The sequence below is a fragment of the Lemur catta genome, chromosome 1 (genome assembly GCF_020740605.2).
Source record: "Lemur catta isolate mLemCat1 chromosome 1, mLemCat1.pri, whole genome shotgun sequence".
NCBI lineage: Eukaryota > Metazoa > Chordata > Mammalia > Primates > Lemuridae > Lemur > Lemur catta.
Window position 1 is genome coordinate 241,309,596 of NC_059128.1, and position 26,079 is coordinate 241,335,674.

Here is a 26,079-nt window from a genome sequence, read left to right on the forward strand (position 1 = left end):
AATTGTGCGTGTTTGGTATTTTAAGTATTTATAATTTTCAAAATTATTTTGTCTTTTCTTGTAAGCCTAATTTATAAATGTGCAATTGAGTAACAAATCTAGGCTTATGATTTAATTTTATTTTCACTAAATTTATACACGGTATTGGAATATGTAAGAAAACTTAAGTTGCACCACATTGATAAGTTTAATAAATTAATGTATTTATAAGTTTAATAAATAAGATTTGTAAGAATAACTTAAGAACTTGGGAATTAATTAACTTCAGCTAATTTGAGTACTTATGGAGGATATTAAAAATATTTAACTCATAAATACAATTTAACACATTAACTGCTGTGAGAGTTGCATTTAACTCACTCTAGTTTTCACCCCAGGGCTGCGTGAAGCATATATAAAATCTTACTTGTTGGTGTTCATATTGTTATAATTAATATTGACAATTTAATTCTAAAAATGTGGATTAAATGAATAGAAGTCAATAAATTTTGTTTTTCTATTTATGTTTACCTTTAAATTGCACTCAAAGTTTTTATTCTATTTTTGTAATAAAACACTCTGGCCCCATAGAAAAGTTTCTGGTTTTTCTGTGTGGTAGCCAATGTGTTAAAATGTTTAAAGGGAAATCTACTTGCGTAAATTTAAGATTGTGCCCAAACACTAAATACTCCTTAAAATTGGGTGTTTATATGTATTCTGTAATAACTGGGAACTAATCTATGGGCACACATGGGCACAGAGAGATACGACGCTCAGTGGAAATCAAGAAGAGGGTGTGATGGAGGGGAGGGGTAAAAACCTACCTATGGAGTACAATGAACACTATTCAGGTGATGGGCACACCAAAGACCCTGATTTAAGCATTATACAAAAAACTTTTGGACCCCCTTAATATTTTGAAATTTTTTAAAAAATTGGGTGTTAAAATTTGCTAGACTTAAAAATAGGATAAAATATTCATAAATTGAATTTAAAAGTATAATAAAGAACTAAGTTCTTAAATTTTTACTGACCTAGTCCAGAAATCCAATCACTTTCTCCACTGCATATCTCTTGAAAGTCCCCCTCCAAGCTTAAAGCAAAAATCCCCCTTCATTGCCATTTATTTAGGGAACTTCTTTTATATTATTTCGTGCCTGTCCTCTCTTCTATCAATTTTCTTTCTCTGGCATTCACATGAGACCGAATATAAAATTTCTGGATATATTCTTCATGTGTATTAACTTTTCCTTCATACTTATTTAAAAATTTTTTTTGTAGAGATGGGGTCTTGCTATTACCCGGGCTGGTCTGGAACTCCTGGCCTCAAGCGATCCTCCTGCCTACGCCTCCCAAAGTGCTAGGATTGCAGGCATGAGCCATTGCACCTGGACTTTCATAAGTTTTATTTATTGTTTCCTTGTGTTTTGGAAGAATTCCCCACTTCTCAGCTTTTATTTTCATTGTTCTCCTAGCACCTAGTGACTCCTACTTCACCTTATTAATCCACATCCAAGATACAATCAATACAGCCTCGGTTAATGAGCTCCTATAGTGAAGAAATCATGAGAAAGGGTACACCAATGTGGTCATGGCCTAGCCTCGCATTTCAACAATGTGCTGGGAATTTGTGCAATCAGAGATTGCAGTTTCCCAAGCAAAGGAGATTGGAGATTATAGAAATCACTGAGGAATTGGTATCACAGCAACACCCACGGTTGATATTGCTTAATAATCAGCCCCCACCCCTCATGTTCCTATGTACGTGACCACGGAGCCTTTCCATCCACAGGCTTTGTCTTTTGTAAAACGTCACTCAGTCCTGCCTACACTGACAACTGCACTAGAAATCATGCACTGACTTATTTAAAGGGTTTCTCCACTTCGGCTGTGACAAATGAAGCATGGGGTACTCACAAAGAAAGTTTGGCAAAGTTCAAGAATTGAAACCCTATGTTTTTGGATCACTTGAGACAAAATCAAATATAAAGAAAGGGAGTAAACACCCATCCCCATTCCTTCTTTATTTTTTTTTTTAATTTTATTTCAGAGCACTATGGGGGTACAAACATTATGGTTTCATAAATTGCTTCAGTACAGCTTGAGTCAAAGTTATAAGTATGCTCATCATCCAGGTAGTGTGCATTGTACCTGTGAGGTGTGAATTTACTCAAGCCCTTCCTCCCCTTCCCACCTGCTTGACTTACAATGAGTTTTATTTCGATATGTGCACATAAGTGTTGTTTGATGAGTTCCAATTTAATGGTAGGTACACGTGGTGTCTGCTTTTCCATCCTTGTGATACTTCTTTAATAAAAGTTTCTTCTTCAGAGCTAAAGGCTTTAGAAACAAGTAAACACTGTAATTTCAAATAATGAGAGAAAGGGTTGGGCAGTGGGGCTGTTTTCCCAAGGTGGTCAGAGAAGCACCTCCAGGAAAGAACCACCCTAGGAAAAGCGGCCCTACCCCACCCCACTGTTCTTTATTCTCCTTCCCAGCTTTGTTTTTCTTCGTATCACCTATTACTGCCTCAAATCATAGAACTTACCTGTTGACTTTGTTACTGTCTGTTTCTCCAGTGGGAATGTGAGTGTGATGAGGACAAACTTTGCCTTGGGTAACACTGTATTCCCAGGCACATGGTAACTTCTGAATCAACAGTCATTAAATGAAACATTCCATTGATTCCGACAGATTGACAACCATAGCCTGGGACTAGTTTTCCTCACCCTATGTTCTAGACTTGAAATCTTTTTATATTTTTGTTATAAAATATATTTCATGGCTTAAGAAAATTTAATGAGATATAATTCTTTATAAATCAAAACACTTGAAAATTCAACTTACCTCCTTAAGATTTCCCAGTACAATGTAAAGAAAATACAAGACTCCCCCATTTTGGCTCAAGCTCACAATTTGCTAATTTTTATGTCATTTCATAAAAATGGTAGTCATCAAACATAAATCCAAAAACATAACCATAAAGTTACAATAATGATGTTCAAATTTATTGCTCATTTCAGGAACTAGAGGCAGTTAGCTCCAGACTGTGGACTTAGACCTGAACCAAACGGTCCTCCTCTGAGAACTCACCAGGTTGCATCTCACTTGCAGAAGCAGAGACTAGAAGAGTGGACACTTCTTCTCTCTCATAAACAGTGTAGAATATTTGTACTTATCAGTTTTCAAAATTCCAGGCTTAATCCAGTTCATGCTAATTATCTGATGCTATGAGTCCCTGCTCAGGCCTACATACCAGTAATGCCAGTTTCAAGTAACAGCAGCTGACCACTTGCTCACACCTTTGAAACCCAAACTTGCCGAAGTCATAGAATCTTGCAGGTTTAGAAAACAGCCCTGAGAAATGGGACACACATAGGACAGAATGCCATGATGCCCTGAGGACTGTGGCATGTGGGCTTTTTCATATGCTAGGAATGTTCAAAGTTAATTGCCTTATTCAAGACAAACCTTTAGGCACCCCCATCTGCTCTTTTCATATTTCTGTAACAAGATCAATGTGTCTAGTTCTGGGGCCTGAAGAATCCACTCACCTGACTCTTCAGTGTCACTGTGACATGCATCAGAGTGGGCATCTTCTGGACTTGTCAGTGCTTCGGGAATGCCAGGAGCCTCCAGGATGTGGTTGTCCGTGTCTCAGCTCCAGCTGCCCATGAGGCTGCCTCCTTTCCTCCATATCTGGGTCATCCCTCAAGGATTCCTGCAGTCCTCCTTCCTTTTCTCTCGCAGCAGAGACTGGCCTTTCTGACTAGCATTGTACTGCATTAGCTGTCCACATGCTTCCATTTCTAGGTTCATGTACTATGACAGCCAACAGGGACCCATGATTCATTCAATTCAATTCCTTTACTTTAGAGAGAAGGACATGGCGAATACCAGAGACCTAAGGCTGGTTAATGGTAGAGCCAGAATTAGAAACAAGAGTTTTTAACTCTCCACTAGGGGCTGCCTAGCCCACAGACTAGGTAAGGGTCCTGAATTCTTACCCAGCTACTCCATAAAAGGCTTTTCCTCATTTTACCCCTTGACCTGTTTTAACAGAGTGGATGGCATGGTGGCCATGTTATGGTGAGTGGTGACTTTTTACTCTTACAGGTAACACTACAACTCTCCTTTCCAGGCCTCAAATGGCTTTGCAGCCACATGTCCTGGGGATCATCCTTTTATCTTCTCTGAAAGATCACACACCTTAGGAGGACTCCCCTGGCCTACTTTTCCCAGGGAGCACTCAGGTGCTACAGAGAGAAATGTCTCACAAAGAGGATTTTCTGTGTCCTGCAGCTTTTTCTGCATGATGTAAGGGTGGGGTGTAGTTAAATAACAAAAACAAAGATTTGAGGTGTCTGCACCAAAGTGCATGTATTCATTTATTTCTCATTGTAGCAACAAGACAAACAAGTGTAACTCCGTGTTCAAAACAAGTTACAGAAGGTAGCAAGCCCAGGAACCTCAAGAACATCTACCTATAGGGCAAATAAAACAAATATTTTCTATAGTGTGGGCATCAAACTGTAGATGACCTGGAAAAAGTCACATTAGGCCCTAATACTATGATGTGCATCATGTGCAAAATGAACTTATTACCCAAAGTATTTTCAGAACTAAAAATAAAACATTTAAATTCAAATACTCAATAAAATTGGAAATACAAACAGTACACTGAGAGTCATCCTTAGCCAGTTCTCCAAACAAAAGGTCAAGAAACAAAACCATGAACAACAATGCAAAAAAGAAGAGGTTTATCTAGGAAGACTGGAAACCTGTCCAAATCACATCTCTTCTTCTGATTCTTGTTCTCGTTCAACATTTTTCAGGAGTCCAGCTTCTGAGGGGCAGAGCCTCTTAAGTCTAGATTTAACCAACCTGAGGAAAAAGAAAAGCATCCCTTTAGATGGTGTTTAAAATAGAAACCCAGAGCAATATGCATCTGTAATACAACAAACTCCAGATTACTCAGATTATTTGGGCAAATGAGGCGGGCAACTCTAAAAGGAAAATCACTTGTATTTGGCTTTGGAGCCACCTGAAATTTTTTGTAGATGAAAGCAGGGTATAAGTAAACAGATACATGGTGGCTTTTGCATACACTGCATGATTGTTTAGTTAGGCATCAGAAGATAACTGCAATCATTTCTAAAACAAAACCAGGTCCAGATGAAACCAAGCTCAGTTGACCTTCTCCATCAAAGCCACACCTGGCTGTGTATTGCAAAAAGGTGCCCTTGCCGGTAAAGGAAGTACATGAAGTCCTCTCCTTCCCCTAGGGTTGGGAGTCTAAGTCAAGCCCCAGGTCAAGTCTGGGCTAAACTTCAGCCCCCTACTGGCCTCTTCAAAGGGGAGCTCTTATACAGAGCCCAGGATGTCCCGCTGCATGTGATTGGCCCTGTCCCTGATAAACTAAGTGCAAAGAGGTGACCTCCATCCTTGTGACTTTTCATAGCTTAAAAGAATGTGTAGGTTTGGGAAAAGCAGCAATTATAATTTTTGAAATTGGAAGGTGTGATGTTCTTAGTAACAGACGCTCAGCTGGCGCTCCACTTCTCTGATGTGAGAAAAAGAGTGTGTCATAAGAACTGGGCAAAGATTTTCTTATAAATGAAGACATTATATTATAAAGACATTATTATTATTAGACATTATTATAAAGACATTATACTGTGATCATGTCAAGAAAACATAGTTAACTTCCAGAAATACATAGGAATCTGCAAACAAACTTGATAAACCAAATCACCAATATCACATTCCTCTTATGAAAAACTTCATCAGCCACCTGCATCTTCACCCTTATTTCTAACATACTCCTTCTGATGAAGGACTAGCCTGTAACAATCAATATGTAATGCCTTTACTTGTGCTCTGGATCTCACTAGAATATAAACTTTATAAGTCTCACTAGAATATAAGCTTTATAAGTTTATATTCTATATAAGCAGGGACCTCACCTTATTAACTGCCCTGACCCTAGCCAGAGTGTGGAACAATGTCTGGAAATAACAGTAGGTCAATACACATTTGATAAATAAATGACCTCTGGAGCAATCTGCCAGGAGTTCACATCACTCACCTATTCATAGAGGCTAATTCTTCAGTCACTTCCAACTCAGCATTAAATCCTCCAGTAAACAACAACAACTGAGCAGTATCAGTAACATCTGTTGACTTGAGAGCCAAGGAAAACTACCGGGAATCATTTGCCTTGATTATCTTAGTTGACTCTTGGTGTTGTTCCCAATGTCCTCAACCCTGCCAGTCACTGTTCTTGAGAAAGACTAATACTCTTAAGCAAGTTAAAGGCCAGACAGTGTTTGTGTCATTTTTTTAAAACCACACATTATTTCCACATTGCACAACTTCAATACATGCTCAATGAAATGGGCTAATTGATTGATCAGTTTCATTCCTCATGACTTTTGTGGAAAATAAAACAAAGACATGGCTGCTTACTACAAATTAATTTTTAACATCTACGCTAGTCACGACTCCTGATCCTCATTTCTCCTCTCTGGGTTGTGTGTGTTGTTGCTACAAGCCACCAAGCTTGGACATGTTCAGACACCTTAACCAGGCTCTATCTGCCACCTGTAGCTATAGGTATGTACACATGCAGAAATGACCACATGGGGCAGATGGACCAATGCGGTCATTAAGAAGATGCGCAAATAATTGCCAGTTACTGGAATGGCACAAATCCAGGAAACTAGTGTCAGAGTATGCCTATGCTTTTACTCCCATATGTTCTCTTCAATCTATATGGGAAAATGCATAACTGAGATAATAGGTGTACTTCCATGAAATTATCACGTCTTAAATTTGGGCACCTCTGTTTTGTTTTTCAAAACGACTCACATGAATCATTGCTTGGAAAACCAACCTGCAGTTGGGTAATATTTCCCTACTCATAGAGAGAGGTTTTTGAAATAGTTCTGCGCAACAGTGGGGTTTACATGAGAGATATAGTAAAATATACAATAAGATTTCCAAACAGATAGTTCTCACCTATCAGCTATCATAATCAAGGCTGCAGGCATGGAATTGGATGCGGCAATCTTTAAATCATTATTCTGGAAAGTTGGGAAGTACAGCTTCATTTTTCAGAGTTATTAGGTCATTAAATGTGAAATGTCCTATTTCAAATCAAAAGTTTAGTTTATTATATCTGAAACAAGAATCAGTAGAATTAATCAAAGTGTGTACCTAAACTATCGACTCAGTTTTGCCATCTTAATGGTAGCTTGTTTATGCCAGCAGCAAAGAAGCCTGGCGAGCAATTGGTGATGAAATCGCAAAAGGTGTTTTCCAAAGCTTGTTGAAAATTGAATATTTTTCCTCGCAAGAAGTGGGTCAAAGCCTGGAAGAAGTGTTAGTCAGTTGGCACAAGGTCTGGTGAATATGGTAGATGACACAAAGTTTCAAAGTCCAGCCTCTGTAGTTGGAGCATTGTTGTTTTTTTGCAACATGTTGTCTTGCAAGAGGATTAGCCTGTCTCTATTGACCAGTCTCAGCTGTTTAATCACAAGCATCTCAGCATTTCATCCAACTGGTTGCAGTAGACACCTGCTGTAATCAACCAACCAGGTTTCATGAAGCTGTGGTAGATAATACGAGCACTGGACCACCAAATAGAAACCATTAGCTATTTTTGATAAAATTTTGGTTTTGGACTGTGTTTTGGCACATCATCTTTATCCAGCCATTGTGCTGAATGCTTACAATTGTCAAAAAGAATCTATTTTTCATCGCAGTAGCAATACAGTGTAGAAATGGTTCGCCTTTATGTTGTGACAGCAAAGAAAGGCAAGCTTCGAGACGATTTCTCTTCTGGATGCTCATTTAATTCATGTGGTACCCATCTTTCCTTGGCTACCACATGTCCAAGCTCCTTTACCTTGCCAATGTGTTTCCAATGGTCCAATATTGTTAGAACAGTAATGTCAAACCTTGCTGCTAATTCACGCATAGGTTGAGATAGATTCACTTCAACTATAGCTTTCAGCTCATCATTATCCACCTTGGTCTCAGGTCACCCACATGGCTCATTTTGAAACTTGAAATCCCCAGAACGAAACTTCTCAAACCATCAATGTACTATACATTCATTAGCCACATCCTTCTCAAACACTTCAATGATATTTCAAGCTGTTTGCACTGCATTGGTTCCATGATGGAACTCACATTCAAAAATAACACAAATTTTTGACTTATCCATGGGTTCATAAAAATCACTCTAAGAAATGTGAAAGATAATCACAAGCCAAAATGTGTGTTTGAAAGACTGAGGATGTACCTTCACAATAGGGGGGCAAAAAAAACCCAAGAAGTGTCAAAGTGAAATGTCAGAGATATAAACTGTCAAACTTTGCACTTAAGGAAATCAGACAATTCATACTTAATGACCTCATACTTAACCCAGTTGTGCTTCCAGGGTGATCTCTGTGCTATGTCCGGCAAATTATGATACAATGTTCTGACAATACATCCCTTGTGGATAAGTTGCAAATCATTCTGCAGTAAAATCCTGACCAACACATTCTTGAAGGCTCCTTATGATTACAGGACTGGATTAGCCTGCCATGTGACCTCATCGAAACGCAGTATTGAATCTCCATGATATTTTTAGGATTTTCCTTAACTTTATATTAAAATATGTCAGAAAAATTGAACTCTTGGTCTTATCTTTCTAATAGCAATATGAGAACAAAACAGAAAAGCATGTAAAACATGATTTCCAAACAAATGAAGCCTATATTATGTAGGCTACATAGGTCTTTTAAAACAGCAAACAAGAGTTTATTTATTGAGAACCTACTATATGTTTGGCAATGTTCCAAAAGGTGTGGGACATATGAAAAGAGTCTTTGTCTCAAGGAGACACAATCTAGCCACCAAATAAGACTAAGACACATGAACTAATAGTAAATACCACGAAAGAGATCACAATTGTTAAAATGTATGGTGGAGACTAAGTGCTGTAAAACTCTCGAAGGGAAATGAGCAAGAGCTACAGGAATCACAGAAGGTTTCATAGAAATGTGCATTTAATGTTGATATGTCATGTAGAGGGGACTACATGGTCAAAAATATTAGAATAACACATGGGGGGTGGGGAGGATGAAAAATAAAAATGGAGCTTCCAGTCTCTAGAGAACTATAAGTGGATAAGAGGTTCATTAGGGGTCGGAAGGTTTTTGGAATAGGAAGAGACAGTAGTCTTCTTTGGGCCCTAGAGGGGAGCTGACATGAAGGAGACCATTTCCTTGAATGCTGGCTCTGTTCTCAGAGGCTGCCCAGCCCATAAGGAGATAACGCTGAGATGTCAACCTAGAACAACATGGGAAGAAGCCAAGTTTCACACAATGGCAGAGCCAGGCTTGACAATGAGCTCATGCACATGCTTTCAGGGAATGGAATAGGACTAACAGAAATCTGTCAATGAGAAGGTAGAATTTCCTAGCACCCAAAGCATTTGTACCTCTAGAAGGAAGCAACTACAAATCAAAGTGGGCTGACACGAACCAAACAGAGACAAGAAAGCAGTTTCTTCACTCGGAGCCTTACCACCAGAGTTGCTTTAGCAGGTAAGCACAAAGAAGCACAGGCAGGAGGAGTGACCTGGGACCCATGTCTGGAGAGAAGAGTGAACAGTTAGTTCCCACAGAGGCTGAGACCCCACTGGGCCTGGAAGCAGCTACTGCACTTTAAGAATATGAAGAACCTGCTAGGTGGGTAGTGTCCAATACGGTATCCACTATTCACATATGGATATTTAAATTAATTAAAATTGAGGAAAACCCATCAGACTAACTACAGACTTCTCTACTGAGACCTTACAAGGCAGAAGGGACTGGGCCCCCCTTTCTCAGTTTTCCCAAACAGAATAAGGCCCAACCTAGAATTTTGTATCCTGCAAAACTAAGTTTCTTACCCAAAGGATAAATAAATACTTCTCAGGCAAGCAAACACTGAGAGAATTCATCAAGATAAGGCTGCCCTCCAGGAAGTACTCAGAACAGTGTTGCACAAGGAACAGCACAATAGACACTCACCAGTGTAAAATCATCGAAAAGCTAAAGGTCCAAGGCCAGATACCACAATGGCTCAAGAGAGAAAACAAAGCAACAAAGTTCTACTCAATAAGATGAGCAGAAATCTGCCCCACTTATCAATTTTTTCAATAAATGTGAATGGCTTTGATGTGATCTGCCCACTGAAGAGACATAGGCTGGCCAAATGCATAAATATACACAGGCCAGTTACCTGCTGCCTTCAGGAAACACATCTAACCCACAAGGGTGCATTCAGACTCAACATGAAGAGATGGAAAACAATATTCCATGCAAAAGGAAAACCAAAGAAAGCTGGTATAGCAGTTCTGATTTCAGATAATTTGGTCTTCAAATCAACAACAGTAATGACAGACAAATATGGTCACTATATAATGGTAAAGACATAAATTCAACAAGAAGATAATAATTAAATACTTATGCACCTAACTCAGGTGCACCCAGATTCCTACAGCAAATCCTACTTGATCTAAACAAAATGATAAACAGCACCACCATAATAGCCAGGGACTTCAACACCCCTCCGGCAGAACAGGATAGATCCTCCAAACATAAAATAAACAAAGGAAAAATGGACTGAAACAGAAGTCTAGAAAAAACAGGTCTGACAGACATTTACAGAACATTATATCCTGAATGACTGAATATACATTCTTCTCATCAGCTCATGGGACATTCTCTAAGATTGACCATATCCTAGGCCACGAAACATGTCTCAGTGAAATTTAAAAAAATAGAAATTATATAATGCATCTTAGACCAGTGCAATCAAATTAGAAATCAACTCCAACAGAAATACTCACTCTACACAAACTCATGGAAACTAAAAAAACTACTGCTGGACAATTACTGGGTCAAGGATGAAATTAAGATGGAAATCAAAAGATTCTTTGAACTAAATGATACAGAAGACACAAGTTATCAAAATCTGTGGGACACAGCTAAAGCAGTCCTGACAGGAAAATTTATAGGCATAAATGCCTACATGCAAAAGACAGAAAGATCACAATTCAGGAATCTAATGAATTGACTCAAAAAACTGGAAAAGGGGCTGGGCATGGTGGCTCACGCCTGTAATCCTAGCCCTCTGGGAGGCCGAGGCGGGTGGATCACTCAAGGTCAGGAGTTCGAGACCAGCCTGAGCAAGACCCCGTCTCTACTAAAAATAGAAAGAAATTATCTGGCCAACTAAAAATATATATAGAAAAAAATGAGCTGGGCATGGTGGTGTGTGCCTGTAGTCCCAGCTATTCAGGAGGCTGAGGCAGTAGGATAGCTTGAGCCCAGGAGTTTGAGGTTGCTGTGAGCTAGGCTGATGCCACGGCACTCACTTTAGCCCAGGCAACAAAGTGAGACTCTGTCTCAAAAAAAAAAAAAAAAAAAAAACTGGAAAAGGAAGAGCAAACCAATCCCAAAGAGATAAGAAGATAAGATAAGAAATAACCAAGATCAGATCAGAATTAAAGGAAATCTAAACAAAAAACTATACAGAAGACTAATAAAACAAAAAGTTGGTTCTTTGAAAAGATAAACAACATTGACATGCCTCTTACTAGATTAACCAGAAGCAGAAAAGAATGGACTCTAATAAGCTCCATCAGGAATGAAAAATGGGAAATTATAACTGATACCACTGAAATACAAAAAATCATCTATGAATACCATAAAAATATCTGCACGCATAAACTTGAAAATGTGGAGGAAATAGACAAATTCTTAGAAACACAGCCTCCCTAGGCTCCATCAGGAAGAAATAGAATTCCTGAACAGACCAATATATCAAGTACCAAAATCAAAGCAGCAATAAAAAACCTTACTAAAAAAAAAAAAAAAAAAAAAAAAACAAGAAGTCCCAGACCAGATGGTTTCACACCTGAATTTTACCAGACCTACAAAGAAGAACTGGTGTCTATACTGCAGGAATTATTCCACAACATCGAGAAGGTAGGAATCTTCCCCAACACGTTTTACAAAGTCAACATCACCCAATACCAAAGCGAGGAAAGGACTCAACAAAAAAAGAAAACTGTAGACACCAATATCCCTTATGAATATAGATGCAAAAATTCTCACCAAAATCTTAGCAAACCTCATTCATGTGCTTATAAAAAAAATAATTCATCATGACCAAATGGGCTTCATCCCAGAGATGCAGGGATGGTTCAACATATGCAGATCTATAAGTGTAATTTACCACATATGGAAGTAAAAGCAAAAACTATATGGTCTCCTCAATAAACAAAGAAAAATCATTTTAAAAAAATCCACACACTTTTATAATAAGAACACTTAACAAAATAGGCATAGAGAGGATTTATCTCTAAATGATAAAAGCTATATATGACAAACCCACATTCATCACCATTCTGAACAGGGAAAAATTGAAAACATTCCCACTAAGAACTGGAACCAGAAGGTGTTGCCCTCTATCACCACTTCTATTAAACATAGTGCTAGAAGTCCTAGCCAGAGCAATCAGACAAGAGAAGGAAATCAAGAGCATCCAAATAGGGGCAGAAGAGGTTAAACTATTGCTCCTTGCTGATGATATGATCTTATACCTAGAAAACCCCAAAGAGTCTGCCATGAGACTGCTAGAATTCATAAACAAATTCAGCAAAGTCTTAGGTCACAAATTCAATGTACACAAATCAGTAGCATTCATATTCACCAATGACAGTCAAACTGAGAACCAAATCAAAGACAGAACACCTTTTACAATACCAACAAACAAAATAAAATACCTAGGAATATATTTAACTAAGCAGGTAAAGACATCTACAGAGAGACCTACAAAACATTGAGAAAGCAAATAGCAGAGGACATAAACAGATGGAAAACCATACCATGATTATAAATTGGCAGAATCAACATTGTTAAAATGTCTATATTACCCAAAGTGATCTACAGATTCAATGCAATCCCTATTAAAATACCAACATCATTTTTCACAGATCTAGAAAAAATAATTCTACAACTCATATGGAACCAGAGAAGACCCCATATAGCAAAAGCAATCTTAAGCAAAAAGAACAAATTCAGAGGCATCAATTTACCAGACTTCAAGCTATTCTACAAGGCTAGAGTAACCAAAACAGCATGGTACTGGCCCAAGAACAAAGACATAGACCAAGAGAACAGGACAGAGAATCTAGAAATAAAATTATTTTCAGATAGCCATCTGATCTTTGACAAAGGAAACAAAAACACACTGGGGAAAAGAATCCGTATTTGATAAATGGTGCTAGGAAAATTGGATACCCACATGTAGAAGACTGAAACAGGATCACACTTCTCACCAATCACAAAAATCAATTCACGATGGATAACAGACTTAAACCTAAGGCATGAAACTATAAGAATTCTAGAAGAAAATGTTGAAAAAAACTCTTATAGACATCGGCATAGGCAAAGAATTTATGAAGAAGACCCCATAGGCAATCACAGCAACAGCAAAAATAAATAAATGAGATATGATCAAATGAACACATTTCTGCGTAGCCAAGGAAACTATCATCAGAGCAAATAGACAACCTACAGAATGGGAAAATATTTGCATGCTACACATTCGATAAAGGACACATAACTAGAATCTATATAGAGCTCAGGAAAATCAGAAAGAAAAATTAAACAACCCCATTAAAAAGTGGGCAAAGGACATGAGCAGAAACTTTTCAAAAGAAGATGGACTAAGAATGGCCAACAAACATATTAAAAAATGTGCAACATCTCTAATCATCACAGAAACGTGAATCAACACCACAATGATATATCACCTAACTCCAGTAAGAATGGCTTTTATCAAAAAGTCCCAAAACAACAAATGCTGGCGAGGATGCGGAGAAATAGGAAAACTCATACACTGCTGGTGGGACTACAAACTAGTACAAGCTCTAGGAAAGTTATATGGCGATACCTCAAATAGCTAAAAGTAGAACTACCATTTGATCCAGGAATCCCATTACTGGGCACTACCCAAAGGTAAAAAAGACATTCTATAATAAAGATATCTACACTTGAGTGTTTATAGCAGCACAATTCACAATTGCAAAGATGTGGAAACAACCCAAGTGTCCATCAATACATGAGTGGATTAATACAATGTGGCATATGTATACCATGGACTTCTACTCAGCCACAAAAAACAATGGTGATCTAGTACTTCTTGTATTATCCTGGATGGAGCTGGAGCCCATTCTACTATGTGAAGTATTACAAGAATGGAAAAAACAAGCACCACATGTACTCACCATCAAATTGGTACTAACTATTTAACACTTATGTGCACATATAGTAGTAACATTCATCAGGTGTCGGGCAGGTGGGATGGAGAGGAGGGGATGGGTATATTCATACCTAATGGGTGTGGTGTGCACTGTCTGGGTGATGGGCATGCTTGTAGCTCTGACTCAGGCAGGGCAAAGGCAATATATGTAACCTAAATGTTTGTACTCCTGTAATATTCTGAATTTTTTTAAAAAAACAAGAAAATAAAAAAATTAAAAATTAATTAAAATTATTATAGCACTAGCCATATTTTCATTGTCCACTGCCTGGTGGCTACCATATTGAACACTGTAGATAGAGAACACTGCAGAAGTCTGAGGGATTAGGCGCTAAAGCCTTTCTGCCTTGTAAGTGGGATCAGCCAAGCCCATTGTGGTTTGGCATTAACCTCCTTAGAGAGGAACTGTGGCCACCCCTTACTATTCCTGCTCATTCTTCAAAATGCAGCTTCATTCTCAGTTGTGGAAATGCCTTCCCTGAGCTTCAATAGTGGTTTATTCTTCTATTATTTCCATTTATTTCACTATATTTTGATTGCCTATCTCTATAATTTAGTCCTAATTACAGGACTAAAAATTTCTCATGGGCAGGGTCTATACTTCATTCATTTTTTGATACTGCAAAGGAAGAAGAGGAAGAGAAGAATAAGAACAAGAACAAAAGCAAAAAAAACAACAAGAAGACAATAACATTTAGGGAGCTCCCATTAGGTCCTAAGCAGTTTAAATACTTGATCTCCTTTACATACTATTATTACCTTCATTAGCAAAAACAAAACTGAGATTTAACATGGTTAAATAACTAACCCAAAGTCATACAGATGATAGACAGAGGAGCTAAGAATATGTGTTCTTATCAATCTATTATATTGCTCCTCACCCACTCATGAAACATTATATTATGGTCCTTGCAAAAAATGTATTATTCAACTGAATCTTATTTTTAGACATATTACAGTAAATGTCAAATTAATCAGGCACTTGAATTTAATGAGACACACACAAGTTGGTCAAAAACTGACTCCAAGCTTAAGAACTGCTATAATTGAAGTGTGCACACCTGGGTAACTGGAGGCCTCACTGCAGGTGGTGGGTGGAGAGACCATTCAGAAGAGCAAGTAGCACATACAAAGACAGCCAGGCATAGAACACTGCATTGATGGGTAATGCAGAGATCAGAGGCACAGCATAGATACTGTTGAGCTATTCCAACATTAAACCAGCATTTATTCTTTTTACTGCGAATTTCTGTTTACAGATAATTTTCTGCTATGTTACCTGTCTGGTGGGATGTTAAGGAATGAAATCCCCTTTTGAATTTTAAATTCAACATTATTGAGTCTTGATGATCATATACCAAGGAACAGAACTTCCATCAACAGAAGTAACTAACTTACCTGGTGACAAAAGCATAATTCACTCCAATGATGATAAAGCTTAATGCATAATGCCAGCAAAAGCATATGGTGAGAAACATAGTGTTGTCATGATCCATCAGATTCCATGCAGGAGCCCCACTTGGGGGATACAGGACAAAACCAATCTGTAATTTAAAACAAAAAGCCCATATTAAAATAACCAATCACATTCCCAAAAATGGTACCTTTCAAAATGCTTCATTCCAAGCTAAAAATTTGTAATAACTAAGATAAATCCCATTATCCAAAATGTAACATGAAACATCAGATTTTGCTGCCTGTTTTAGAAATAAGAACAGTAACAACTAGGTTATACTTTAAAAAAATTTAAGGGACATTTAACAATCAATTTGCAAAATATGAACAGTGACCATCTGTGAGAATGGATGGACTTTCAGAGAATGTCCTAGGTGTCTACCTGTGCAGCTTAACTTCTTATTTCAAATTTAGAGTACAAAAAGATTTTAAAATAAATAAATGCCCACATAAACATTATGTTCAATATTGAAAGCTTTCCTCCTAAGGAAGAAGACACGGATGTCTGCTTTCACCACTTCTATTCAACATTATACTGGAAATATTAGCTATAGCAATTAAGCTAGAAAAATAAATAAAAGGCAACCATATTGAAAAGAAAGAAGTAAAACTACCTATATTCACAGATGACCTGATATTATATGTAGAATTTCCTAAAGAATCCACCAAAAAAACTATTACAGCTAATAAATGAGTTCAGCAAAGTTGAAGGACACAAAATTAACACACAAATATCAGTTGTATTTCTAAAAGCAAGCAATTAACAACCCCCTAAAATTAAGAAAACAACTCGACTTACAATAGCATTGATAAGAATAAAATCTTAGGAATAAATTTAATCAAGAGGATTCAAGACTTTGATACCAAAATCTGCACATTATTGTTGAAAGACATTGAAGAAAACCTCAAAACATAGAAAGCAATCTCATTTTCATAGGCTGGAAGGCTTAACATTGTTGTGATGGCAATACCACCCAAAGCAATCTACAAATTCAATGCAATTCCTATCAAAATCCCAATGTCCTTTTTTGCAGAAATGAAAAAAGCTGATTATAAAATTCACATGGAATTGCAAGGGATACAGAATAACCAAAATAAACTTGAAAAAGAAAAACAAAGTTAGAGGACTCAGACCTCCTGATCGAAATATTTACTACAAAACTATAGGAACCAAATAAGTGTGATATTGGCATAATGACAAACATATAGATCAATGAAATAAAACTGAGAGTCCAAAAATAAACTCATATATCTATGGTCAACTGGTTTTTGACAAGGATGCCAAAGCTATTCAACAGGAATAAGAGTAGTCTCTCCAACAAATGGTGCTGGCAGTTTCTTAGACATGTGTTTACTGACTACTGACTGTGTCTTTGGTTATCCTGTTAAAAGAAATGGAAAAATAAAGCATGACAAAAAATTGTTTAAAAAAAACACAAATGGTGCTGGGATAACTGGATATTCACGTGTGAAAAAATGAATTTAGACCCCTACCTCATGTTCTATGTAAAACTAACTCAAAATGGATCAAAGACCTAATATGAAAGCTAAAATCATAAAATTCCTAGAAGAAAACATAGGGAGAAAGCTTCATGACCTGGGATTTGGTGATGGTTTCTTAATAGATAAACTGGACTTCATCAAAAGTAAAACCTTTGATGTTTCAAAGTACAATATCAAGAAAATAATAAGACAAGTCATAGCAAGAGAGAAAAATATTTGCAAATCATATATCTCATAAGGGATTAATATCTAGAATATTTATAAACAATTCCTAAAATTCAACAAAAAAATTCTTTAAATGGGAAAAGGACTTCAAAAAGTATGCAAATGGTCAATAAGCACCTGAAAAGATGATCAACATCATTAGCCATTAGGGAAATGCAAATCAAAACCACAATGAGATATCACCTAACCCCAGTAAGATTGGCCCTTATCAAAAAGTCCCAAAGCAACAAATGCTGGCAAGGATGTGGAGAGATAAGAACACTCTTACACTGCTGGTGGGACTGCAAATCAGTGCAACCTCTGTGGAGAAGAATTTGGAGATACCTCAAAGAACTAAAAATAGAAATACCATTTGATCCAGCAATAGCACTATTAGACATCTACCCAAAGGAACAAAAGTCATCTATAATAAAGACATCTGCACTTGAATGTTTCTTGCAGCACAAGTCACTATTGCAAGGTTGTGGAAAAAACCCAAGTGCCTGTCAATCCATGAGTGGATTAATAAAATATGGTATATGTATACAATCGAATACTAGTCAACTATAAAAAACAACGGTGATCTAGCACCTCCTGTATTTTCCTGGATACAGCTTTAGCCCATTCTCCAAAGTGAGGTATCACGAGAATGGAAGAATAGTCACCAATGTACTTGCCATCAAATTGGCACTAACTTATCAACACTAAGGCGCTCACACAGTAGTAATATTCTTTGGGGGTTGAGGGTTGGAAGTAGGTAAACTCACAACTAATGGACCTGGTGAGCATTGTAGGGGAAAAAGTGCACTCATCAAATCATGACTTTTGTGTGGAAAAGTTATAACATGTAACCAAAATGTTTGTACCCCCATAATATCCTGAAATAAAAAAAAAAACGCAATGATACTACTTTGCATCCACTAGTATAGCAATAATAATAACAAAAAATAGCAAATGTTGGCAAGGATATGGAGAAATTGGACTCCTTATACATTGCTGATGGTGTAAAATGGTGCAGCCACTGTAGAAAACAATTTGGCAAGTCCTAAGAAAGTGAAATATAGAATTACCATATGACCTGCCAATTCCACTCCTAGATATACACCCAAAAGAAGTGAAAATAGGCATTCAAACAAAAACTGGTACACAAATGTTTGTAGCACCATTATTCTCAACAGCCAAAAGATGAAAACAACCCAAATATCCATCAGGAGATGACAGATCAGCAAAACGTGGCATATCCATACAATGGAATATCATTCAACCATGAAAAGGAATGAAGTCCCAGGTGCATGCTATGACATGTATGAAATTTGAAAATATACTAAGTGCAAGAAGACAGACACAAAAGTTCACATATGGTATGACTCTGTTTACATAAAATATTCAGAATAAGTAAATATTCAGAGACAGAAAACAGATTAGTGGTTGCCAGGGGCTGGGAAGACAGATGAAAGGCGAGTGACTGCTTAATGAGTCCAAGGTTTACCTTTGTGGGTGATGAAAGTATTCTGGAACTAGACAGAGGTGTTGGGTGCACAACACTGTGAATATACTAAATACCACTAAATTGTATGCTTTAAAATGGTTAATTTTACATTATGTAAATGCTACCCCAATAAAAAATAATTAAATTATATATAGATAGATAAATGTATTTATTTCAGGTCTCTAGAACTAAATGAGATTTAAAACCAAGATTTTATTATGGATAATTGTACCAATATCTACCATATATTGGTTGACTATGGCAGTTACAGTGCTTAGAAGTTTCCTAACAAAGGCCCATCAGGGATGTATTGTTACCCTCATTTTAATGTATTATTATCCTCATTATCCAGATAAGAAAATTGGGTACTTTAGTGACTTGTCCATGATCACACATCTAATGAATGAAATCTTACAGGAAATAAAACACTTAGTCTATAGTATTGAATGAAACATTAATTCCATTTCTGTTTTGAAATTTCAAATCTGAAAAAATCAGGGAAAACTAAGTAAGATTTGTGCCTTAATTATGTGTTCCCATGTCTGGATTCCCTTTAGTTGGAAAGAGAATTACCATCTGCACAATCTGACAGATGTAGCACCATGTGTCAGGCACTTTATCCTTACTCGTGCACATAGACTTCACAATAATCCTTAGTCCTCAAAGCAACCTCAGGAAGAAGACATCATTATCCCTTATTACAGAGGGAAAGATTGGAACTCAGAGACTTCAGTAACTTCCCCAATATTACAAAATGTCAAGATGAATAAAGTCGGATTCTAAACCAGGAGTGTCTGGCTCCAAAAACTTTTTGTTCTTTCTTCTACAGTCTCTTTCACCATACAGCCTTTCCATATGGGGCACTGTGAAGACAGTGTCCCGGATAACAAGGTCGGTTTGAGTCATCTCAGCAGCTCTGATGTGGTTTGAACAATCTGTTACTGAGATAGAAGTTGTTCCCATGAAGACAGGGTCCTATGTTACCCTCGAAACACACATCACAGACTGGCAGCCCCTGAGCCACCTCTAATTCGCAGACATATCTTGTCTGGCCTGCACATCTTTTTTTTTTTTTTTTGAGACAGAGTCTCACTCTGTTGCCTGGGCTAGAGTGAGTGCCATGGCGTCAGCCTAGCTCACAGCAACCTCAGACTCCTGGGCTTAAGCAATCCTACTGCCTCAGCCTCCCGAGTAGCTAGGACTACAGGCATGTGCCACCATGCCCGGCTAATTTTTTCTATATATATTTTAGTTGGCCAGATAATTTCATTCTAATTTTAGTAGAGACGGGGTCTCGCTCTTGCTCAGGCTGGTCTCGAACTCCTGAGCTCAAGCGATCCACCCGCCTCGGCCTCCCAGAGTGCTAGGATTACAGGCGTGAGCCACCACGCCCGGCCTGGCCTGCACATTTTTAAGAATAACTTAAATTAGTTGCCAACACTTAAAAAATTAAGGAATGTCACACAACAGTTTTCATTCTCGACTTTTTTGTAAAAATAGAACTATCTAGCAAGAGTAGGCCTGTATTCCCAGGTGGCAGACATGAGTGGAAGCATGCACTCTACATTGATTCTCCATTCACGTTACCTTCCTGACCAAGTGGAGCAATGTAAACCAAGGCTTTCTACTTTTGTGCTGGCCCTGTGCATTTTATTCGTCAACCAATGCCAGAATCATAATTTTCCCTAAAATATCATATTAGTTGAACTAATATGGTACTTTATAATAAATTCTTCCTGCCCTTCTCTACTTCCCCAAGAGACAGAATGCATTTGTTGTCTATGGTAGAGATAGGAAAATTAAATAATGCATGGCCCTGTCCCTCCATCCCCAAACACTTGCAAAGATGTTTGCATAACTGCTGCTGTGCCTCACCCACCAAGGGCTGGGGCCTCTGCCTTAGAACAGGGCTACATTCTAAAGGGATGAGGTGTCAACACCTCTGGCAGAAGACACATCTGTCATTAAGTTAAAGAGTCTGCTCAGAAACTGCAGGTAGAGAATGCCACCCAGCTGGTTTGCCTGCTGCTTTGGATATGTAAGTGTTTTGCAATATGCCTTTGTATACTGCTAGGAAAGCTCACTGTGGAGGCCAAAGTGGTCAGAGCTCAGGTCCCTGAAGCCTCTGGAAGGCAGTAAAAATTTCTAGGTCCTCTGCATTCACTGTTTGGAAAGACAAGAAGGAAACTCCAGTCATATAGTCAACTTCCAGTTGAAGGGCCTAGCTGTTTCAGCTGGGGTGTCAGGACCACCAGAATGTTCTTCTCACATCCTTCTCTCACAGCAAATTCATGGAAGTTTACAGAAAAATTCTGTGTCAAGAAAGGGCCCCAGCCACCGCTGCTTGGGAAGTGATGTGCTCCAGTTGCCAGAGGTAGGAGTTAGCAGTTGTAGGGGGGGTAAACTGGGTCCTCCCACATGTTGCAGTCCTAACCCTCAGTACCTCTAAATGTGACCTTATTGGAAATAGGGTCTTTGCAGATGTGATCAAGTGAAGGTGAGGTCCTACTGGGTTAGAGCTGGCTTTAAATCCAATGAGTAGTGTCCTTACAGGAAGGCCATGTGAAGACAAAGGAGCACAAAGACACACAGGGAGAACATCATGTGATAGCAGAGGCTGAGACTGCACTTAGCTGCCACAGCAGGAATGCCCAGGATTGCCGGCAACCATGTAGGAGAGCAGCGTGGGACAGATTCTCCCTCTGGACCCCTGAGAAGAAGTCAACACTGCCAACACCTTGATTTTGGATTTTTGTCCTTCAGAAGAGTAAAAGAATAAATTTCTGTTGTTTAAGTCATCCAATTTGTTATTACAGCCCAAGAAACTAATATAACGGTCAAGACCAAAATTAGCAAAAGAATATCACTCACCCTAAACCTCAAGCCTGGACACATCCCACAGGGGTGGGGAACCTTCAGCCTTCTGATATCAAGATTGTTCTTTTTTAAGCACCAAAGAGGCAAGAAAAGTTCATCTTTCTCTGCTGCATCTGTTTCATTGAAAGGATTTGTTGTGTAAAATTTGGATTCAGTCCAAAGGCCTCACTTAAGGACCTAGAAGTCCACATGTGACCGTAAGGCTACAGGTTCCCCACTCATCTTTCAAATCCCAACTTGACTTCACCTTTTCCTAGAAGATTTCCTTGCCCTCTTTCTCTGGATTTACCAGCCAGCTCCTCAGGGCAGCATGTGCTTTCAAATTATAATGTCTAATTCTCCCAATAATCCCATGTGATATTATTTCTGTTTTCCTAACAGCACAGAATATTTTGTCTACCATGATTCATGTGACTAATATGGTAAAACTAGCATTCAGATCCAGGTCGGCCTGACCTGTATGCTGAGGGACTTGTCACTAAATGCCATATTCGCAATGGCTTTTTGGAGCTTCCAAAATAAAATCTCTTTCATATCACCTCCATTGGTCATCATCAATTCTATCAGTCAAACTTTGCACTGTTTTATATCAGGAGACAAAGACTTTGAGTACCTCTTGCTGCCAATCTCATTGGGACCTTCAGTGCCTGATATTGAAAGCTAAAGATTTGACTGAAGTCTCCCTGAAGCCTCTGAACAGTGTTAGCTGGTGTGACTACACTGCAAGCCACAGAAACATTCCATAGGCATTTTAGGCTAAAAGTAAATAAATTAGGAAAACTGAAACCCCAAACTTAGGGCCAGAAACTGCCACAACTCATTAAATCCTCCTTTAAATACAAAGACCAGCCACTGCTGGTCCTAATTTGCTTCCTATCATAAAAAGACCTGCAAATGAAATTATTTTCTTGCTAATATCTTGTATGCCGCTCCTGAACATCTGTTTTGGACTAGTTTCAGCTTCATTAGCATCACATTTCAAATGTAAATAATTATCTTCTCTAATGGGCAACCAGCCTGGCATCCATTTCCTATAATTTAGAATCTGAATTTCCTATTGTTTTATATCTGGATCACCCAATCATTTATTTCAACACCATAAGCCTAAGCAGGTGTTTGATCTATCATTTCAGATCTCAGACCACTACTACCTAATAGGGACTTTTTGTCATTTTAGGATGAACTTTTGTCCTTCTTAAAGGTAAGACAAGGCTGAGTTTTAGCGTAGGCTCAGAATCTGGCAGTCCTAGGAGGAGTGCCTGGGAGGATTCAGTGAGCTGGGAAATGCCGTGGAAGCAACTGTGCTAAGTAACGAGAAACAAGACGTCAGGAGCATCTTCTTCATCCTGGGACTATCCCTGTGCCTGGGCTCTAACAGTGATGGGAGGGAGCTTAGTGAGAAAGGGCAAAGAGAGCTTTTGCAATACTTTCCCACATAGTCACAAGGAAAACATGATTCATGGAATAAAGGGACATGAAGGATTTTTGCTTCTTTTTTAAATTGCACAATGTGGCTAGGTTATTGAGAAAACATTTTTGACTGTAATGTGGATCAGGAAATAAACTATTTTTTTTTTACTATTGTTTTTTAATTTCAGAATACTACGGGAGTACAAACGTTTAGGTTGCATATATTGCCTTTTCAACCACCCAAGTCAGAGCTATTGATACAAGTGCACCATCCCCCAGACAGTGCGCTTCGCACCCATTAGGTGTGAATGGATCCATCCCCTCCCACCCCCTCCCACCTGCCCAACACCTGATAAATGTTACTTCCATAGGTGCACATAAAAGTGTTGATCATTTAGTAGCAATTTGATGGTGAGTACATGTGGTGCTTGTTTTTCCATTCTTGTGATACTTCACTTAGTAGAATGGGCTCCAGCTCCATCAAAGATAATACAAGAGGTGCTAGATCACCATTGTTTTTTGTGGCTGAGTAGAACTCCATGGTATACATACACCACATTTTATTAATCCACTCATGTATTGATGGGCACTTGGGTTGTTTCCACATCTTTGCAATTGAAACTATTTTTTAATAGGTTGGGAGGGAAATTCCCCCTCTGTTTGCATATTAACCAATCATTTATATACCACTTATTAAAAAGTGGCTAATCTCAGCATTTGCTTCATTCAGTTCACATCTCCATACATATGGTTCCAAAAGTCTAGGTGGTTGCTTTCTCCATTTGTCTATACATAGTTTTTGGACTAGTATTAACCATATATGAACAAGTAGTAAGAGAAAAAATATGGTGAAAAACAAATCATGATGTAATTTTGTTAGCTTAAGACAGTTTGGGCCATAAGCATTCGCATGCCACACACATCAACAAAACATGGAAGCGTAATAGATTCACCTAAGTTCTAGACATTTTTGTTTCAGAGGAATGCAAGAGTGAGAGAGTTGCTATGGCTAAACCTTCATTTCCTGCCAGTGTGTATGTTTGCATTGGTATGAAATGTTCATTTTAATTTAAGGCTGCAGACATTATGTAGACTGGTCACCAGGTAAAAAAGGAAACTAGTCTAGACATACCGGTAGATGAAAAAATTTCTAAATAATCACAGATTTTTGCCCAAAGATTTTAACCTCTTCCTTAGAAAAACATTTGGGGAAATATGAAAACACTATTTCAAAAAGGGCAACATTAAGACAACCTATCCCCAGTAAGATATAGCCCACAGCTTCCTCCTTCAAATCCTAAATGTTAACTAATCATTAATTATTGACTGAATGCTAATAACTTTCATTAATTCTGCTCTTATCTTTATAATTCCTTTCGTCAACTCTCGTTGGGTTTCCCCTCTTGTTGTTACTGTCCAACTTTCTTTATCTGAATATTTAGCTCTGTAACAAACTTGATTTAGTAAATATTTGTAAAATCCTGAACCAACAAAGAAAGGATATACTTTCTTTCCAAATCCACGAAACATTTACAATCACTAACATTGGGCTATGTCCAGGGAAGTTTCAATACATTTTAAAGAGAACACATTCTGTGACTATAAAGCAATTAAATTAGTTATAAATAACAATAAAAGGAATATTTTTGGAAACTTAAAAGTGTACTCCTAAATAACTCATAAATTAAAGAGAAAAGCACAAGGAAATGGCAACATTCAAAACTGCTCAACAGTGAAAATCACTATGTATTAAATCTTATGGGAGGCAGCTATAGTAGTGTGTAGAGATATGTATTTATTTAAATATACTTATTTTAAAACAAGAGAGATTGAAAATAAATGAGAGCAGCATCCAACTCAAAAAAACTAGAAAAAGAGAGGCAGATTATAATTTGCTTATAATGAAGCAAAAACTGAAAATAAGGAGAAATTGACAAATTCATAACTATAATATAAACTTTAAAAGACTTCTATTAGAAAGTGAGAGATCAATCAGATGAAAACCAATTAGGAATACAGAATATATTCTTTAAAACACACACACACACATACACACTTAAAGGGTTCCAAGTTGACATTTTGGTATCATTCATCGGACCATCCATATCAAATGTTCTCATTCAGACATTACCCAGCATCATGGTTTATAAACAGAAACTCTGGTCCTTATGTCTAGTGGCACTAAACATAAAGGACTATAACGTCCTTTATGCCATGATACTGCTGCAGTATTAAGAGAGTATTTTGTGGGAAATTGGGATAGTCTCCACGACCACAACTAAATAAAGGACAAGTAATTTGCCTTGTGAGTTCTGAAAAGGTTATTGCACTTTTTAACAATCTTCCCCCACCACCATCACCAGGGACTTCCTATCAGTATGAAAAGCAGAACTCAAATGGTTTATTCTACATAGATTCACATTAACCAACATAATATTTCAGGTTCCTTAGAGAGTTAGTCTGAGTTCCTAAGTCAACCTCTACTTCTGTTACATCTCCCTTGCATATGAATGTAAAAGCTGAGTATAATGGCCGACATATAGTTGTTTCTCAATAAATAATAATTTCCTGTCTTCCCCGCCTTCCATGTATTTCTCCAACTTATCACCCATTAGTCTGTAAGCTGCTTTAGCAACAGGAACTGCTTCTAACTAAAAGCATCAGCTCAGAGTTCCTACGTAATGGCTATTCAGGTGTGAGATGAAGATGTGCACCTTCCACTTCCTTCCCAGCTGCTCTGACAATGCTCCCACTAGGGCCACCAGGCTACTCTACGAAACATCACCTCTCAG

At 37.9% G+C, this 26,079-nt stretch overlaps 1 protein-coding gene across 1 annotated transcript in view; it reads right to left on the bottom strand.

Moving 5' to 3' along the window:
• Window positions 1-4,333: 4,333 nt before the first annotated feature.
• LOC123630601 (transmembrane protein 45A-like) overlaps window positions 4,334-26,079 on the bottom strand; it is a 75,449-nt gene continuing 53,703 nt past the window's right edge. Inside the window, exons 5-6 of the mRNA XM_045540398.1 lie at window positions 15,748-15,893; window positions 4,334-4,863 (exon numbers count right to left, since the gene is read on the bottom strand). Of these exons, the coding sequence (XP_045396354.1) occupies window positions 4,770-4,863; window positions 15,748-15,893 (240 nt within the window). The 3' untranslated portion in view covers window positions 4,334-4,769. The remainder of the gene's footprint in view (window positions 4,864-15,747; window positions 15,894-26,079) is intronic.